Source organism: Charadrius vociferus, unplaced genomic scaffold, assembly GCF_000708025.1.
Source record: "Charadrius vociferus isolate BGI_N301 unplaced genomic scaffold, ASM70802v2 scaffold332, whole genome shotgun sequence".
Lineage (NCBI taxonomy): Eukaryota > Metazoa > Chordata > Aves > Charadriiformes > Charadriidae > Charadrius > Charadrius vociferus.
In genome coordinates, this window is record NW_009647418.1 from 4,324,594 (window position 1) to 4,337,002 (window position 12,409).

The window sequence follows — 12,409 nt, forward strand, 5'->3', positions numbered from 1 at the left end:
TAATCATCCCCTGTTTTTTTTAAGAACTTAGTTTGCAAAACCTGAAAGAAGAAATCCCGAAGCCAGTTAAGAATCTATTTACAGAGAAGTTAATCACATAGATGTGATCTGTCAGGTGCTTAGCACTGGTGTCAACACATGTCACCTTCCGGAGCTGAACCTGCTCTTACACCACAGGACTTGTCTGGATTTTGTCGGAGCAGCCGGTGCTGGGTGGCACCGCAGCAGGTAGCTCAGCACAGCTGAGGATGAAGGTGGCCTGTCCCTCCTGTCGCACAGGAGAGAGCCAGTGCTCTAGCGGTGACAAAGCGGCGGGGTTTGCTGCAGGACTATCGGCGTGTTGTACAGTAAGGGGCTGGCGTTTCCTTTCCGCCCCCTGATGGGCAGCGGCAGGAGCACAGTGGGACTGCTGAGACGGGGCAGTTACACTGAACAGCTTCACATAGTGCAGTCGCGATCGCTTCAAGGGCAGTAAGTCAGTTACAGACACTCAGAAACCCATAAACAGCCCAGTAGCATGCCAGTAAGCGTCAAAGTACACACTGCTGAAGAAACACAGCAATTCAGAGGACTTTCCTTCCACACTCCCCAGCTTATCACACAAGGAAGGTAAGAAGGGAGCGGCACTGGGTCCTTCGCAACAACAATCTGCACTACGGACTTCTACAAACCCAGTGTGTAGCAAACACATGTAAGTACAGCGTAAAATAGAAGCCTGTAACTGTCAGGACATCGCTGAAGCTGCCGAACTACAGTATAACTGACACATCTGGGTACTGCTGAGCTCTTATAAATCAGTAGCTCAAGAAGGAAGAGTAGAGGAGACAGATACAAGTTACGGAGACCAGCTGCCTGGAACTTAGAAAAGTCTTTGGTTACTAGAAAGATGACCTCAGCCTAACTTTGAAATCGTTTTAGCTTGACTTGATCCAAAATTGTACCACTGAGCAAATGCTTAATGCTTTATTTTAGCCTCTACAGACAAGCTGTACACAGTCCGGGGTGTAACTGCTATTTAGAAGCATTGGAGTAACGTAGCTGGTGATGCTGACAACACCTTTGGTTTTTAGAATGTTGATGTGCCACTAACAGCCCCCTCCCCGAGGCAGGAGTAGGAATCCTCACTGCAGGAAGTTGGGCAGAAGCAAATAACGACCTCACTGAGGAACGGGAACACAGAGTTGCTGCTCTGTTGGAGATGTCTGGCCATCAAAGCCAGGCTCCGTATTCCAGATGAAGGGTCAAAAAACTCCAGAATAGGCCAAAGTACTCTGGTGTTGGCCAAGGTACCAGCCTGATTGCGAGTTTAAGACTTCCTACATCGGGTTTCTCTCCCTCTCAGGATTTGTTACATTAACCATTACGGCTGTGGCTCTGCTCATTATCCTTTAGCATCCAGCCCTACTGAATAATACATGATCTTCCACTATAATTATTACTTGACTCCACAATAGGCAACAGGAGACGAGGAGGTAGATAAAATATTCATCTATAATAGAAAAGTACTCTTAGAAAACTAAACTAGAGAGATCTCTACACAACATTTTAGCTCTGCCCTTTCACACACAGCTGCCATTTCTGAAAAGACTTGGAATATGCTCAGGATAAAGTCAAACAAGGAATAACTGTCTCTGGGCCACTGTCTACTCCACTTCCTCATGGTACTCGCGTTGCCCTCGCTCAAAGCAAGACAATGCTCCTGTATCAGTTACTGATCTGAACTACGGCTGCTGCCCTCCTACCGACACCGGGCTGGCATGGAGTGTTTGAACCGGTGGTGACCACTGCTCTACCTGCAGCAAAGCCGGCACAGCTTACTGACCTGCCAGCTGACAGAACGGGACCCCCCAGCTGAGACCCGGGGCCAGGCAGAAGTTCTAAGTGCTAACTGGTAGCAATACCACCCTAAGGAAAAAAGCAACCACATACAATCCGCTCCCGATCCTCCTTTTGGAGGAATCCTAACGTCCCCCACCCTTGAACTGCGCAGACAGAGCTGTGATGGGGCTCCGCAGCTCAGTCCTGTAGAAGCTCCACTGAACCCTTCAGGGAGCAGGTCCCCGAGAGCTGTAGGGAGCCACCGCCAGCCCAGCCCAAGCAGCTCCTCCCGCTCCCTCCCACTGCCCCGAGAGGGCTCCCTCTGCTCCCCAGCACCACAGGAATCCACTCAGCATGTGTCACTTGTCCTTCTGGGAGTCACCGAGGCACTCCTGAGCTACCAACCCCGTCACCTACAGGCCTGGGAGAAAGGGAGCTCAGCAGTAGCTCTGGTGTGTTTCGAGCACTGCATTTGTCTCACACCTGAAGGCGCAGGAGACACGGCCAACGACTGCCCGGAGGGAAGGTGTATGGCTGACTGACCTTTTTTTGTTTTGTTTTTAAAGTGCAGGATAATTACTAAAGCCAAAGGAAGCCAGCCCTCTTCCTCTCTAGCCACAGAATAGCAAAGACAAGAGTGCTAAAAATTCAGGGCATTTCTCCAGATGTTCAACAGGTCCATACAGTATCTACCATATGCCCAGTAACCTTATTTATTCTTGTCCTAGAACTACTGCATTTAAATACCCCAAATAATCTAGTTTGTTACAAAACATAATTTACAGACTTTGCCGAACAGAAGTTAAACTGCCTGGTCCTCTGCTGCAGATAATCGATCAGATGAAGGGCAGCACCTTCCAGCGGGAGCTGCGCAGTCTGCGGCTGTCGGTCAGCTCACTGATGCAGATGGGCCCTGTCATCCGGCCGCTTAATATGAATTCTTCGCACGCGTTCAATGCGTTCTCGCTCCTCATCTTCATCTAAGTGATGGGAGCGACCAGCTGCTCCTCCGGTGGCTTCCAAGAGCGCGTTGTCGGGTCCCCTCCCGTCCTGGGACTCGTACAGCAGAATGTTCAGTGTCTCCTCATAAATTCGGGCTTCTGGGAACTCCACCTGCCCGCCCAAGAGAAACAAGGTCACTCTCAGCTATCGCCAGTCACTGCAGGCACCAGGTTACCTCATTTTTAATTCCTGATACCTTTCTGGTTTTAAAATGTCTTAATTGCACTCTAGCCGCAGAAATCCTTCTAGCACAATCGTTTCTGTTCTATTATTTGCTTTCAGCTTTTGGGACCCAGCAACCAGGGTGGGGTTTTTTTAAGAACTGGCCTGCCCGCAGGGCAGACTCACACAGGTTTCTCCTGGGAAAGAAGGAGAGGAAGGCACGAGGAAGTAGCTACTGGCACGAGGAAGGCATGCCTTTGCTCACCAGGACCTGTCTTCACACAGGGATGTAAACCAAAGTTGGTTAAGTGAGCAAGTTTGTCTAAAGGTAAAGAACCGGGCTGAACTTGCATTATGGAATATCACAACTGCCCCGTGTGAAGTGGCACAGCCAAGTGGTCCCCACCCTACCGAACCCACAGGATGAGCTCCACTGTGCTGCTCCCACTTTGAATGGCATTGATTATTCTATAGATACTAAACAATGAAAGGAGTGTTTAAAATGGAACAGAAGACAAGATGCCAGTCTGACAGCAGTTGGGCTCGGTGCTGGAAACGTTCAGGGGTTTACTCGTACCTTTGTCTGTTTTTTCTCAGTAGCATAAACAATGGAAGTGCAACAGACTTCAGCAATCTTCCGCCCCTGCCCGTAAAACGACCAGCAGCAGATCTCATCTCCAATCACATCTTTTATAAAGAGCACTCTCCCATTAAACCTCAAGGACAGCTTATCGAATAGCTCAATGTTCTTCAGCATGTTGTCGTCAGAGTTACTGTGAGAGACGAAGGAAAGCAGCAGTCACGTAAGGGTAATTAAGACAGCACAGAGAACAGAAGGGGGGTTCAGGCAGTGAGCATTTACAGGCCCGTACTCCCAGTTTCTTTTGACTTACTGTGTCTCTACCAAGGTAGTGTTTACAGTCGGCATCTTGGACTGCAGTGGGTAACTCATTTGACCAGTACAAGCAGGAAAACCTGCTGCTGAAGGAGCAGTAATAGGACATCACCGGTACTGTGAATAATACTGTCCCAGGCCATTTCACTCGTGTACAAAATTCTATCACCCAAATGAAACCATTCCTAAGCTTAAGCTCAGCACCAGCTGGATGGAAACAGCATTGTGTCAAGAAACACATGCAGACATAAGGAAAGGGGGACAAGGTCCCAGACTTGATGGTTTTACCACTTATGGAGAACACTGCACCACGGAAGGCCTCCTGTACTCAACTGATGGCTGTAGCCCCTGAGGAACGCAGGTCAGCAGTGGGCCAGGAGTCTCTGCCAGCTGCACCTAAGTGTTAGAGGAACTCCTCTGCCACAGAAATAGCACGTGCTTTGCCTTCCATTGATGACAGTAAGCTCCCTTCTGACTCAAGTTTGAAATTAATTGGGAAAAAACTGAGTGCATATCAGCACCAGTCTGTCATTGGTTCTGGGTGAAGAAAAAGCAAATGCTTATCATGCATTTTAGTCTATGAAAAACTTCAAAGAAGTCCAGCAGAAGTCATTTACCTGGTGTAGGAATATTTGTTGTTGCTTCTGTTATATAGCAACTTCACTGCTGGCTGTAAAAAACAAAGCACAAATGAGTTGCAGGAAGTGCAGTAAGAGCTGCAATCTCAGCTCCAGCCCAAGCCCCCCCCAGCAGAGACGCTGCAATGTGACATGACACCGTCAGGCCCAAGCCCAGTGGGATTTTGTTGTTGTTGTTACTGTTGTTGCCACAAAACTGTCACACACAGGTTGGCAATGGAGCTGCACTCCCTTCTGACCCCTTCTGTGATGAGATTATAATCTCTTCTCACCCACTCTCTGCCTTTTTGCCAAGGCTAATCATTATCACCAGCAGCCTCCCCTCTGCCTGCCGCAGCGAGCAGGCTTCCAGAAACAGTAGGCATAGATTCCCTTCAGCTTAAGAAAGCTCCTGTCATTAATAACCAGAATGGACAAATAAATGGAAGATCTAATAGCCCTGAGGATCTGCTCCTGCCTACACCCTCTATTTTAATACCTTATGTGGAGAAATACACAGCCAGGCCCAGCCTGAGCAACATTTGACTTCTAATTCAGAAGAAATGTTTAGTCTGGTGTAGATTTTCAGTGCTTTGCAGCTCAATAGTTGAAGCGTGTGTATTTTAGCGTAAGCCCATTGTTGAAAACTAAAGACCACTTTCTAAAGAACACTTGGTCAAGGTCCCACGCAAGCCCGGGGCAGCACCGTCCCCAGCCGCAGCACAGCCTGGCCCCTCTCACCTTGTTAGAAGTGGCTATAAGTTTTTGCTCTTCTTTGGAAGACGTGATGACTGGTACCTTGCAGAACGGTTCATATGCATCTTTGTTCTGCTGAAACAAGAATCAAACAGCAGCTGAATGTAAATAGGCCTTAGGGCACGCTCATATTCACTGGGAAGGTCCTGCATATCCTGTGCTGAAGAGATACAAGTTCAGTGTGCAATCTGTCCTCACTGAGTGGCCGTTTGTGGTCGACACTCTGAACCAGGCTGCCACTCCAGGTACTGGGCAGCATTTCTCTGGGACACCCGAGATACTCATTTCTGCTCTCTACCACTCTGCAAACACAGGGACTCAATGTCATGTACCTATTTAAATGGCAGGATCTGGAATGTGGCTTCACTCACACGGTAACAGTGGCTTCAAATCTCAAATGAGCACCTCAGAGGAAAACAAAGAACAGAACGGGACTCGCAGCCGCCTGTGGCTACTGTGGATGCAGGAAGCTGCTCTGGTCTGGCCAAAGGACCTGCCCCGTTCTGGTCGATGCTGGAAGTATTAACTTTTGTCTCAGAGCTCATGCTGACGATGGACCATTTCACCATGTAAGACTCTGACAGCAGCGGAGAACACTGCAGAGGAGCCAGGCTGCTCCCAGGAGTCAGCAGAGGGAAACTGAGCAACTATTTATCCCTCACTGTAACTGGGTAGTGCTAAATGTTGAGAACAATTCAGTACTTTTTTCTGGATGTGACCAGATCCCAGCAGATCAGTGACATGAAGTATTTCAATTCCATCCCAACCTCAAAAAGACACCAAGTGGAGGCCAGCAGAAAATCTTCCTCTGCCCAGAGGCTGCTTCCCACCCAGAGCAGCCTCCTCTTTTCAACCCCTCATTGCAGCCAGAATAACCTAACCCCTCCTTAGCTCTGCGACCTACCTGCAAGGCTGCCTGGCACTCATCCACCAGCCCCTGGACCAGGTAGTACTTTGCTTCAGCCAACAACTCTTCTATCTCCCTGCGGCTCTCAGGGAGCGGCACAGCGCCGTCGCGCAGGTAGTTCAGTATTGTCCCAAAATGTTTTCCACAGCGGTCGATCAGGATCCAGCCTAGGGAGAGAGGAAGATCACAGTACAGGAGAAGCAGAGGCAAACGTGGCAAAAGGCGTGGACGCTGGTTCTGGGACTGCTGTACCAAGCAGGTTCCTGCCAAGAGGGACTAACTCCAGTTCCTTGCTTGAGCTGGCAGGCAGAGCAGCGGAGAGCACAGGGCATTCAGCGTTTCTGCATTTCAAGTGCAGAGTATGTGGGAGTAAGGCAGGAAGCTCACTTGACTCTCAGTTAAAGTTATTGACAAGTGATTAACCGAAACAGAGGACTGAATACTTCTCATCAGCAAACTAACCAGCTCTCTTCTCCCTCTACTCCTGAAGCCCTGACATATTATTTTCTTGCCTTCTATCTTAAGGCCCTGTTACATATACGTGTGGCTATTTCTTACAGCTTAATAGAGCCAACCAGACTTGACCGTCTAAAGGTTGTTGTACCAGAACACAACATGGGGACCCACCACAATCTCCAGTTAATGTGCAAAAAGGTCAGCAAGAGAAAGGCAGTGCAAACTTTGGCAGTGTCACGGCAACCTCTATATTCCCAAAGTGCATTAATTTGGTAGAACAAAGTGGTTATTAGCACAACGCCTTAAACTGCTGAAAGACGTGATGCGACAGCATGTGTAAGCAGAATGTAATGTACAGCTCCTGCCCTGGAGCTCAGCAGCGCTGCTACGTACTGACAACGCTGTGAAGAAAAGAAAACAGAGCTACAACCGAAATGCTTTCCAGTTAGCGGGCAATCGAGGGATCGGCGCTTCACCTCTTGTTGCCAGTCTGTTGCCTGAATCAAGCCGAACCCTGAGAAATGTTAGGCAATGTTGAGGCTCGAGTTTCCATAAATGAACAGATGGCCACTCTTACGGGCTGCAGCTCAGGAATGCAGCGAGGAAGCGCTTGTGGGGAAGGAGTCATATTTTGGACAAATAAGGAAAGTAGGTTAAAGCAGACCCTGTATGTTCTGCATGAATGGAATTACTAGTAAAGTCTGAACATTTGGTTCGATTTGGAAAGTGAACGCAGCCCTTTCATGCTGTTCTGTGGAAAACCAAGACACTCTCCAGCAGTTTACTACAGGCTTTCCATCTCCCTCGTTACCCTGCTGTCTACCTAAAACACAACGTATGCTCGCAATTGTCATTTTACAGACTGTAATAACAAACGAGAAAGCTGGAGGCAGGAGAACTAGAGACAGAGAAATCAAAGAACAAAAGACTAATGCAGGCTAACGAATACAGTACATAAAACCAACCAGAGCAGAAAAAAGCCCCTTTGTCAATGCAGAGGTATGCAAAGCAACATCTCCCGTTTTAAAGAGAAGAGGGAGCACAAGACATGGTAATAAACAAGGACATCCATATTCCACAAATGCAGCCGTTGACAGAATTTACCAGAGTACACCGACACGTAGGGAGGTAAAGGGCAGGCTGAGAGCAGAATTATGATCCCCAAACTTCTTTGTTATCATCCCCGCTGTGATTGCCTCTGTAGGCTGTAAAAATCTGCTGCAACTTTATGTTTACAGATGGCGAAACCAAAGCAGAATTGCTCATTTTCATGTGGAGGGGGGATGAGAAAATATTTCGAGCAGCATTGCAAAACACAAGTGACTGCTAAAACAGCTTTCAAAAAACCGTCTGTTTTAACCAAACAGCCAAGCGTGCAGCCAAAACGAGATGACTCACAGGAAAACGACCCTGCTGCCACTCAGTCACGGCTGTGCAGAGCCTAAGAAGTGGGTTTCAGCTATAGTCTTTTAAAGCCATTTTTTACTTGCAGTGTCCTGGGATCCATTTACTGAGGTAGGAATACATAATCCCTGAATTGTACGTACACACATTAGACTTTTAGGAAATTAATCTTTTATTTTTGAAGAAGTCTCAGGGACGGCATCCAAACACTCAGACTAAACAAGACTACATTTTCTGACCAAGCCTTGACAGATGAAATAGTAGCCTGACACTGAAGATTGCCTGATGCTCGACAGCAGCAGCTGAACAAAAAACACGCATCTCGATCAACTGGCTAACAGCAGTGGGAACGAGAGGGGAAAAAATGCAGAAAAGAAAATTGGAAACAGATGGGTGCACCTGGAAAACTCACATCCTTCTATCTGCTCATTACCATAAAAATAAAATTCTCAAAATATGCTGATTTGCTACAGTTCATGAGCAATTTCTAAGCTGAAAATAATCATCTGCCACCCACCGCCAGAGAACCCCAGTCTTTTCTCCTCCTGCCCAACCAGCAGCATGTTGTAATTGTTAAGCTTTGAGAAGGAGCTGGGGAGATGGTGCTGGGGTCAGAAGAATGCATCCAAACAAAGAGGAGGACCCCGTGTGACACATTCCACAGACTGTTTAAAAACTTTACTCCTTCCAGCTTCTCTGCGCAAGTCTGGCTTCTTTTCCTAAGAAACACGTTGTTTTGTGCCAGATTTTGGGTGTGACCGATTAGCAGTATTTTGAAGAATTTCAGATAAAAAGAGCTTCCTTTAACAGCTATAATGCTATTGTCCCGGTTTCCAGCATCACGGCCAGGCAAGGGGAGATAAAGCAAGAACTATTGCAATGGGAGTGCCTCAGTTACAACATACAGGAAGTATCAAATTCCTATTAAAACACAAACTGGCTAAATGGAACAATCCCACACAGACACTGTGGGATTCACAGCAAAACAAACTTGTGATTTTATGTCTCAAGCACGATATTTTAGCAGATTAAACTCCAGTTACCTTCATATTAGCAGTAATATTGTCAGCTGCTCTCCAGCAAAAAGCACCTGCGCTCCCAAGGGCTCCGAGCCTTGGGAATGTGATGTACCAGCCCTCCTGCGGCACCTGCCCAGGATGCCCGGAGGAAGCCCTGAGACCACGCCAGGGTGGCCGTTCCAAAATTAATTTGGAATTTCTGATCCATTTCCAAACTGAAGGACTTGAGAAGCCTCAAATTATCAAACTTCGTGAAACACGGAGCAACTTTAGGGAGGGTCAGGAGGATAGCTTTGGAGTTGTCTGAAGTTTAGCAGCAAGGGGAGGTGGTCTTCAATGAACTGGTTCACAACCGTTCCACTAGAACCCCCCTCCGGTCTTCCCAGTAAGGGTGCCGATTCCTATTTGACAGGGTTTTTTTTTCAATTTGACCCACAGGCGGGCTTTTTTATGCAACCTGCACAGACACATGAGAGGTAGCCCAGAGACCCTTTGGTCTGGAGCGCACAAACGGAGTGCCCATGTCAACACTTTACAGGAGCTGAAACTTGCAAAAGGCATGGTATAAAACCCAGAACAATGCAGCTTAAATATAAGGACTTCTAGCTAAAACAGGAATATTCACATAATTAGGTTGTATTTTTTTACCATTTTCTCCTCCAAATCCACTTCCTCCTACTCAAAAAAACTTATCACAAGACCCCTACTAAATCCATCACTTGTTCCACATGACCTCTAAATAGAGACTATTCTAAAGCACTCTAAGTCTAATTCGTCTACATTTTCTACGCTTTCAGCAAGTTCAAACAAAAATTTCAAATAATTAGTCACAAGAAAGGTATTTTGAACCTTTAGGCTCAGGGATGCAGCAGTTACTGTTAAAGCCAAGGTATCCAAGTCCATGCACATAGTTGTGGGCAAAACGTCAGCTCATAAATAGAAAGCTGTGCTTCCAGTTAAACCCTCTGACACTCCCACTAAGTGAGAATGCTCACATAAAACTGTGCTAGCAGTTGCAGTTATCACAAACGCATTTTAGCTATGTTATTAATTTAAACAGAAATGTTTTAAAGAATCTCGGCAGAAGATAAAATCAACGTATCTGGTAAGGAAGCGAAGTATTTGAGCGCTGCTCTTTTAGACGGCTGTCGTTTGATATCCTGCATGTTCTTTCTTTGCAGACCACCATTTGCTAGCTCTCTCCTTTTATTGTCAGTAATACTATAGCAAATTTTCTCTAAATTTGGCAACTGGTTCTGTTTTAGTGAAGCCAACAATCAATACTCTCACCAGAAAATAATTTCATTTCAAAAATCAGCTTTTAGCTCATAACCCCGCCATCCAACCTTCAGAGCAAATTTTATACTCGTATTTGAGGTGAGGAAACAAGATGAGGGAACTGCCTTCTGCCTTCAAAGTAAACAGGCAAGTCGTGACTCATAGTTTCTTAATCGCTATCCTCACCATTTTCCATATGCTTAAGAGCTTTAGCGTTAGTATTTCACAAGAAACAGACAGCCTGTGCGATCTGGGCCTGACAGGAGCCTCGGGACTTGTTACTGTCCTTCAGACAATTATTCAAGTCATGTGTGTCTATTGTTCCACATCTTTTCCCAGTTGTATCACCTACGAGTTTTAACACTGATAAAAATGCAGAAATATCTGAGCCCATGATCAGATGTTCCTCTCTGTCCTCTAATATTTTTCTCCAACCCTTTCAGACTTTTTTTCCACTGAAGAGAGGGACGCCGGTGCGAGGGACGTGGGGAACAGCCCCTTACCTTCGCTGTCCGTGAGGACTTCCATTCGGCCACTGAACATGGCCTTGAGCATGGTGTCCTGCTTGGTCAGGGTCTGCATGGTGGTGTAGTAGAGGGCACCGCCAATGTTCAGCTTGACATACTTGGAGCTCGGACTCGTCCCTTTGAAGGAGGTAGTGCGAGTCGCAGCCGCCGGCACTGCTGAGCTCACCACACTTTCTCCCGACATCTCTTCCTGCAGGCAAGGAGCTACCAGTTAGACTTGCAGTTCCACTGCACGACACCCAACTTGGTGTTACCATCGGTTACGTTACACAAAAGCAGTCACAGATGTGCTGGGCACTATCGGCCTCGGCTCCTCTCTGCCTCTTTGCTAAGTTCTCAAATGTTCTAGACATTTAATTTTGTCCTCTTTCTGACAGTGACACAAACCAGCCAACGAACATAAATCAATTCAGCCAGTGAAGAACGCTGTGAAAGCTGAGCACCACAAAAGCCAATACTTTCCCACAAAACTGCATTCATTTCTTTCACAATTTCTAAAGCTTAAGCTCTTACATCATGATTAAACCGGTATGTAATTGGGAAATTCCCAATACACAGAGCTTGAGCAGATAATTCCCGTGTGTTAAAACGCAGACTATCCACAAATTTTCTTGAAGCCTTTTTCCCTTAAAGCACAGGCGGCTCTACAGAGAGCACACACGACCTTCCCGCTCTCTTCCCTGCCCTCCCACATTTCTCAGCACACCAGAACCCCATGTCCAACACCCCCCCACTCCCTCTGCCCGCAGTCCTCAGACAAAGTGGACTCCAGGCAGCTAACGAGGTCACGTGCTGTAACAGGAACACATTAGCTTAGCACCGCAAATGCTCTGAGAGCTGCTAACGATAAATCCTTAATCGAGCTGCGTCCCTGTGGTTAACTGTTTTGCCTCACAACATGACAGGATGGCATGATTAACACCCCGCCACCTCAGACAGACCCAGGTCCTTCAACTTCCAGAGCACGCTGACCGACTGAATGATTTTTGTCGTGAAGAGCAGAACTATCAGACGGCAAAGCCGAATGGTAGTTCAGAAATGTAGGTACACGTCCAGATTGCATTTCACAAGGCGAGGAAGCGGGATGGGCAGAGATGGCCACAGGGGACCGTTCCCTCTACCACGGAGCCTGCCTTGGGCTCTCTGGAGTGCAAAGGCACCAGCCTCAGCCCCACGCTCCAGCAGCTGAAGGCCCGCGCACCCCAGCCAGGACCCGTGCGGGGGCTCCCAGCGTGGGCCCCTGCGCTGTAGCGTGACCCAGCGCACCGGCCGCAGCCCAGCAGCCTGCCATCCGCGGGGCACAGAGCCGCGGGGCTGCACCCCGGGCCTGCCCTCCCCAAACCACACCAGCCACCAGCCAACGGGCAGCCAGGGGAGGACCAGACCCTCCCCACACACCTGAAAACCAGACCGGGGCACCCCAGCTCTTGGCAGGCGGACCCTTCTACCTGCTCCCTGCTCTCTAAGCACCCCAACATCAGGGCTGGAAACCCACATGCACCCCGCAAACTCCCTCCTGCTTCCCAGCACCCCAGCCCACCCCATAACCTCCCTGCTTTCCCAGCACC

The 12,409-nt window shown here is 47.9% G+C and overlaps 1 protein-coding gene across 2 annotated transcripts; it reads right to left on the reverse strand.

Moving 5' to 3' along the window:
• Positions 1-2,462: 2,462 nt before the first annotated feature.
• Positions 2,463-11,032, reverse strand: KCTD10 (potassium channel tetramerization domain containing 10). Of its 2 annotated transcripts, none has more exons than XM_009880320.1 (6): positions 10,818-11,032; positions 6,155-6,324; positions 5,236-5,322; positions 4,495-4,547; positions 3,560-3,755; positions 2,463-2,931 (listed from the first exon to the last, which is right to left on the reverse strand). In XM_009880320.1, exons 1-6 carry the CDS (start codon positions 11,023-11,025, stop codon positions 2,713-2,715), a joined length of 933 nt encoding a protein of 310 aa, XP_009878622.1. In that variant the 5' UTR covers positions 11,026-11,032; the 3' UTR covers positions 2,463-2,712. The 2 variants fall into 2 exon arrangements, with proteins under 2 accessions (XP_009878622.1, XP_009878621.1); XM_009880319.1 differs by having other exon boundaries at positions 5,236-5,325; positions 10,818-11,025.
• Positions 11,033-12,409: the final 1,377 nt, after the last annotated feature.